Source organism: Eurosta solidaginis, chromosome 5, assembly GCF_040869045.1.
Source record: "Eurosta solidaginis isolate ZX-2024a chromosome 5, ASM4086904v1, whole genome shotgun sequence".
Classification (NCBI taxonomy): domain Eukaryota; kingdom Metazoa; phylum Arthropoda; class Insecta; order Diptera; family Tephritidae; genus Eurosta; species Eurosta solidaginis.
This window is the reverse complement of record NC_090323.1, coordinates 44,867,115-44,874,395: the sequence shown is the minus strand read 5'-3', so window position 1 is coordinate 44,874,395 and position 7,281 is coordinate 44,867,115. Positions and strand designations below refer to the sequence as shown.

Genomic DNA, 7,281 nt, shown 5'->3' with positions numbered 1-7,281 from the left:
CTAATTTTTGGCGGCCCGGCGATTATACAAAGGATCGTGTAACATCTATTGGCACAACTTCAACAGCAAAGGCGCCAAGCACCTATACCTTCATTAACATTATTGCTAATCAACTGCACATCCCCTCTTATATTCAACTAATCGCAAAACACCCTAGCCGGCTGTCCACGTATTCAAGCGAGTATTGTTGAAGAACCAAAAGACTGCAACGAGGAATTGCAGGCCGATTCCTTAAACCAACTACTAGAAGAACAAACAGGTAAATGCGCAGAAACTAGGAAAGAGTCGATAGTGCAAAGTACCGACAGAGTTCATTCCGACAAATCTAGTTTCTACTCGTCTATTTTGGGTGGTAATAAACTTTACAACGGGTGTGTTGTGTTGACACAAGCTCAACGTATAGAATATCCAGTTGAAGTAGGTCGGCGTTTCACGGTCACACCTAGTGAGGAAAGTTCTAGTGATTCCGATTCAGATTCGGGCGGCACTAAACTAATTGTTGATGAGAAACCCTTGGTATCCGAAGATAAATTCCTTTCTCTACGTTTACGAAGTACACCACCACCTTAGGAAAAGCGTCCGACACCAATTCCGCCTCCAGGGCCAGCAGTACGCTGCCGCGTAATACAACTAACGCCAAAAGTACCAAGTCATCCAGATCGTAAAGGTCAGCACGAAGCTTTATCGCCACCAGGTTCATTCGATTACCTCGGACCAGAGCGCAACAACCACCAACAGTACCAACACAGCGCGCCCAAGACCGCGCGCCATAACCGACGACAGCGACACCTTCACCAGCAACAACAACATCACCGGTAACCACGCCGGCAGAGACCCATGGTACGTACTCAGACGGCCATGTAGGTACCAGCAAAGTATAAATTTAGATATAATTACCCTACAAAAAATTTGGTCATAAAACTTACCCACGCCCATGCAAATGTGACTATGAATATAACCTATGACTGTAAAATAGCTAGTCAAATGACGTGGAATGACGAGAGCGTTTTTGCAGGGTAGTTAAAGAAACTTCTAAGTGGTACTTAGAGGGTTTTATACAGTCCGGTTGAACTATTTAACAAGGGTCGATTTTTTTTGTCAAGTTGTACTATTGAATACTCGAAATTGTTGGCTATACAACAAGGAGCATGCATCTCCTTTTCTTCATTTTATGTCAGGTCGTGGGTCGTCCCCGCGTTGGGCTTCATTCAGACCTTGGCCCGCTCGGATGTATAGAGCCTCATATGATTAGGCGGAGTACGCTGTTAAAACAGACACATTCAAATAAGCTTTTGACTCGGTTCAGAATACATGAACAAAACAACCAAAAATTTACCGTTCTGGAGACCAAAACTATATCCACGGAAAGCACTTATGTTCACAGTTTTTTTGCGTATTCCTAACTTCTAAAATTACTATCTTCTTGATTTTTTTTTTTGATTAAAATACAAAATTTTTCTGGATACACTCATTCTATATTGCGTGTAGGTATGTGGGCATATAATATTAACGTATGTGTGACATAAGGCGCGTGAACGCCAAATCGGCTTTGGGGGCCTTAATAAAAAAATGTAATTGGCGCTAATTGAGATTTTATTCTCGTAGTGGGAACCGGAGGTGGCCAGTGAAGCCTTTTTAAAGCGCCAGGGAATCACAATTTTCACAAATCACGAATTTTTACAAATCACGAATTTTCACAAATCACGAATTTTTACAAATCACGAATTTTCACAAATCACGAATTTTTACAAATCACGAATTTTTACAAATCACGAATTTTTATAAATCACGAATTTTTACAAAACCACGAATTTCTACGAATTCGGTATCAAATTTTACAAATGAAATAATTTTTTTGCAACTTCAACATCAAATTTTTACGAGTATCAACAATTTTTATAAATTCAACATCATTTTTATACAAAGTCCGTATTAATTCTACATATTCGACGTAATTTTATACAAACTCAGTATCATTGCCTACAAATCCGATACACATTCGATCTCCGATTTATCAAAAGCCTACAACATTTTCATCAAGCAAATCGTAATTGCATCCCATCGCATTTTTGATATTGTAATTTCATCACCAATAAGTCCTTCTATTGCATCTCGGAAACCTGCATCAAATTGGATTTGTTTATTCACCTAGCCACTTGCCCTAACGTTGGAGCGACCTACCTCGTTATAGCAGTCGCCAAAAAAATTCACCATAAAGCTTTTTATGGTAAATAGGAATTAACAAACGAGTCAGGGTAGTCTAAGAATTGTTCTTTTTGTATCCCAAATTTTAAATTGTATAAAAGTTGAATTTCACATTGATGTGCATAGACGTATAGCCGAGTCACTATAAAATTTATCCATTTTTTTGTCTTAAACGTAATATTCGATTAAACCAAATTTTATAACATTGTAAGGCGTCCGTCAGTCACAAAATATACCAAAACAATTGATTAGGCTGTTTTCTTTTCTGTTTTACATTTTTTTTTTGCAGAATGGGTATAAACTCTGCACCAATAAGCCCCCCGATCCCCACGTAAAAGAGCTCTTTTAGGCAGGCATTAGGGTGTGTTTTAAAACTCTTTTTTTATATAACTACACTTGAGTAGATAAGAGTTTGGTGATTTTGGCGACAGAAAGACCCAGAAATAAAGTCCAAAAGAATATTTGTCATAGATTTTCTTTTATATGGAATTTGTGCACATTTTGATTTTTTTTAGGTTTATTATATTTATTGGCCTCTTTATACGTTCATAAGTACTGTTTTTAATACGTTTATTTTTTACTTTTATATGTTTGTGTAAAGGTATACATTTTTTTTTTGCGAGGAATGAACCCATATGTGTTAATTTCAAATTTACATATATGTATATATAAATTAAGTTGTTTGAAAAAAAATATATTATTGAATCTGAACGAAGCTTGATTCCTTTTGTATAAGATTTTATTTCATTCGTGTATAGATTTTAAGATTATGTTAATTAAAAATGCGGTATTGAAGTGAAAAGAGAAGTAATATGGCTTGCTAAATTCTTTTGGGGCGGCATGTAAGGGTGGAATGATGAGGAGGTAAGTAGGAGTATGGAGCATGGCATTAGGGTGACCGCAGAATAGGTTACATGATGCGAGCGGTCCAAGGTTGGGTGGGATTCCTGTGGTGCGGTGGGTAAGTGAATCCGAAGAGGTTGAACGGAAGGAAATAAATATATGTGTGCGGTTCCCAGATGGCGGGTTGAGAACCACGGCCTGCCAAATGTACTGAGCTAGCTAGGGCCACCATCGGGAACCAAAGCAACGTGTACGTGACATTTAATGATATTGTAACGAATTTGCTGCAAATCCTCTTATTTGCAATCCTCTGCTAAGTTCGAATCACTAAACTGTTGAATAAATAACTCCAATATTGAATGATGGAAAAATGGCCTTTATTAAGTACTTCACAATAACACTTATACTTTGCTACTCGCTGGCTTAATAACCAAACTGATTGATAACTCAAATGAAACTCTACTATTGGCCGCCAGATCGCGTGCTTAATCAAACTGTTTGATAGCTCAACTCAAACTGAATTACTTCTTACTCGCTTGGCGCGCTTTTATAGTTTACGCTACATACTTCTAGGCTCTTCGATTTCCAGAACTTACTAGTTGTTTCGGCTACAAAATCGCCAGCCACAACTACGTGCACAAATTATTGCTCTCTCTTGTGACAACTTAGATAAGATATATGCATGTGTTTGTGCATTGCCGCTCCGCTGCTCGTATACGTACATATGTGTAGACGCAATTATTTATTCGTTTATGTAGATACATAAAGATTGAATTATTGATGTGAATGTTTGTAGTTTACAGTCTCTTGCGCGCACATAGGCATATAAGTAAATGCATCTGTGTGTGACATCTCTCTGGGCTGCCTTATATATGTGTATACTTGATTTAATTATTAACGTAAATACTGCTTGGCATGACCTTAGCATCGCCTTAGTGATGGGATAATTTAGTGATGCTAATATCCGTGACAATATTTTTTCTTGCTTCAAAATGATTGAAGTTACCTCAATGGTTTTTTAGTCATAAGAAAAGCGGTCTGTAGCATTTGAAAAGTTTTAGCATTCCATTTTTGGAGCTCAACCATAAATTTAAAGAAATTTTTTTTTGCGACAGCAGCCATTCGTCGATTATGCACGAATTGGCAAAAGGATTTCAATTTAATTTTTTTCTTATATCATACAAATGCAATATATATATATATAAATATGAATCCCTATTGCGGGCAATATCTTTCGAACAACAAAACGAAAGTAATATACGTGCACGTAATATCTATTGCTATCGCAATGTCATCTTTATTGCTTTTGTAACAAATTTTCTTAGTACGTATTACATATTATTATCATTATACTATGCGCATTAGCATTATACCAATTTGATATTTTGTTACACTCAAAAATAAGTTCGACTATAACAACATAATAATTGTTGTTAGTGGAAAAAAAAAGCAAATAATAGGTGATTATTGTAACAATGTACTTTAAGGCCAAAATGAATAAGGGGCTAAACTATATAACACTAAAATAGTATCAATTGTTTTTGTTTCTATCGGCCTATTGATAAATCATTCAAGGTTCGAATCGGACTAAAATAGTATGTGTATAGAACAAGTATGTATGGATGTAACTTATATACACTCGCAACCAACAACACCAACCCCTTATTATAGTAACTAAAACAGAACTTTATATATATTTTTGGTTAACAAAATATAAGCAAATTAATTTGAATACCTTTGCTGTTAGAGAGTATAGTTTATATTAGAAATTTAGCTAATAAACCAATGATTTTTCAAAGAAAAGGTTTAACAACAACATATTAATCATGAATTTTGAATAAGTTTGTAATTTTAAATGGGAATGCTGACCCTTGTTTATTTAGAAGGCACTTAGGGTTAACAGGTAAGTGGCCCTCTATATATTCGGCCCTTTTCCTTTTCTTTGACTTTTCAGCTTTTTTTGTTCTTTGAATTTCAGCTTTAGTAACCGGCCATGTCCGGTTCGGTAAATTTTTTTTTTTGCGTTAGATTTTTTTTTGAAGTTTAAATTTTTTTAATGTTAACGGTCTGTCCGTGACATCCGGTTCGGCCGGTTGTTGTTTTAGTTTGAATTTATAAGCGTTTTGAGTCGGCCTCTGCGCTTCAGTCAGTTTTTTTTTTTGAATCTGACAGCTGAGTTTTTTGATAGGCATGATATGACTTTTTTTTCTGTTTATGGCGCTGGAACAGTAAGGTTGGCAAGGACCCGCCCCAGCCGACAATGACTAGCCACTGTGCACCACCACATCATGCCGACCGCCTTCCTTACTGCTTCCACCATAGATGCGATTCCATAACACTTGAGATAAGTTTCTCGCCGACTAGAAAGGGTTATTTTTGACGTACTGCTGCAGCAGCAACAATAATATACCACCATTTTATTCTAAACTTATTGGATTACCCTTTCCACTATTGAGCCATCGATATGATACAACACTTCACAGCGCACATTAGTTTGTGTACTGTGCTAGTTTTACTCAAACCATTTGGTTAAATGAATATATCTGCTGCCCGTAAATCGGGCATGAGAGTACTGTCCACAGTGGACCGAAGTGGCCAATTTTAATATCATAACACCCAATTTTTTTCAGTGTTTTAAAACAATCATCACTGTTGCAACACTTTACCGAACAGCTGTTTCGTTTCAGTGCTGCAGTTTTCTTTAGTTACCCCCTTTATTAAACCAAACAAAAAATACTTGTTTATTTTCTTATCGCTTGGAGTACATAGTTTGTGTTAGAGCAAATAAATAAATAATTTAGCTCTTCAAATTGAGATTTTATGCTCATTCGTTTAAACGCTTTCGCTGAAAATTCTTGCCGCCGCCTCAGTTAACGATTTCTCCATTAAACATCTTAAAGGGGCTTTTGATGATTCTTAGCTGGCAGACGGCATAGATGAAGCAGACGGTAAAGACGTGTCCGAGAGTATTGTTCGCGTAGCAGTGCATCGTTAAATTATTTGTATTGTTTTTTATAAAGATAAAGAAATTAATTGTGGAAATTTGTGTATAAGAAAGAGAAGCAAAGCGAATATATTTCGCAAGCATAGTTTTTTAAGTGAAACAAGTGGAGAAAAGTCGGAAATATAAAGTAAAATCATGCAAATAAACGAAACGCGAGTGTTTGGCTATGCCTTGCATCTGTTGTTGGTGATCAGCTTTTGGTCATGTTGCACCTGGACAGCAGCAAATGCGGCGATATCATCTGTAAGCAACGATGCTTTAGCCGAGGAAGGTGGTGAGTAGAAACATGATTTCTAAATCATTTACACATCCATACATTTAAGTACTATTCAAACGTTATATAGCATCAATTTCATAGCGGCTATTAATATGACTTGCAGTCCAATGAGATCACTATGCCATTGCTATTCCAATTCGAAAGCCCATTCCTCTCTTTCAATTCGTTTGGGTTTTTTTTATGTATGTGGACCATGCAATGTGTATGCAAAATGACTTCCAGAACAATCAACGCCTGATTGTTTATGGAACATAGCAAGAGCAAATAAAGATGCAGTACATAGGTATATGTACCTATGCACACTTGTATGTATATACATACATGCATCCTGTTTGCCATGGGTAATGCTTTGCATGTTTTACGTACATATGGACATTCACTAGACCACATACATGAACTCATTTATGTGTTATGTATAAATGAAGAAAATTCGTATAGTATGAAAAGGGCATATCTCACTTTTTGTTGACCGCTAATGGCACATTTCCGTACTGATAGCGGTCCGTAAAAAGGGGTTGATAGATAGATAGATAATTAATTGAGGATCGCACTGCGACCATTGATCTATTGTGCCCTCAACTGCTTCACAACACCTCATCCAAGCCGACATCTCTGATAAACCCTAGCAGTTCACCTGGCTTGAGGGATTTGATGTGAGAATGCTCCGGCCATGGTGAGCCCATAAACTTAGCTCTACGTCTTGAGATTGCATCACACTCCAAGAGTATATGGTCCGCCGTCTCCGCTGATCGATCACAAAATCGGCATGTGTTGTTCGATATTATACCCAGCTTTTGCATGTGGCTGTTCAGTCTACAGTGTCCTGTAAGAATAGCTGTTAGAATTCTTAGGTTATTTGTCGAGAGGCCTATAAATGCCCTGTATCGAGTTGTGCAGTGACCCCCTAACAGTAGCTTAGATTGTCTCAGGCCTGGCATATTAAGCCAGTGTT

At 37.0% G+C, this 7,281-nt stretch overlaps 1 protein-coding gene across 1 annotated transcript in view; it reads left to right on the top strand.

The window, feature by feature from the left end:
• Positions 1–5,814: 5,814 nt before the first annotated feature.
• The window catches only part of Plod (procollagen lysyl hydroxylase), a 75,946-nt gene continuing 74,479 nt past the window's right edge, over positions 5,815–7,281 (top strand). Inside the window, exon 1 of the mRNA XM_067786389.1 lies at positions 5,815–6,326. Within this exon, the coding sequence (XP_067642490.1) occupies positions 6,188–6,326 (139 nt within the window). The 5' untranslated portion in view covers positions 5,815–6,187. The remainder of the gene's footprint in view (positions 6,327–7,281) is intronic.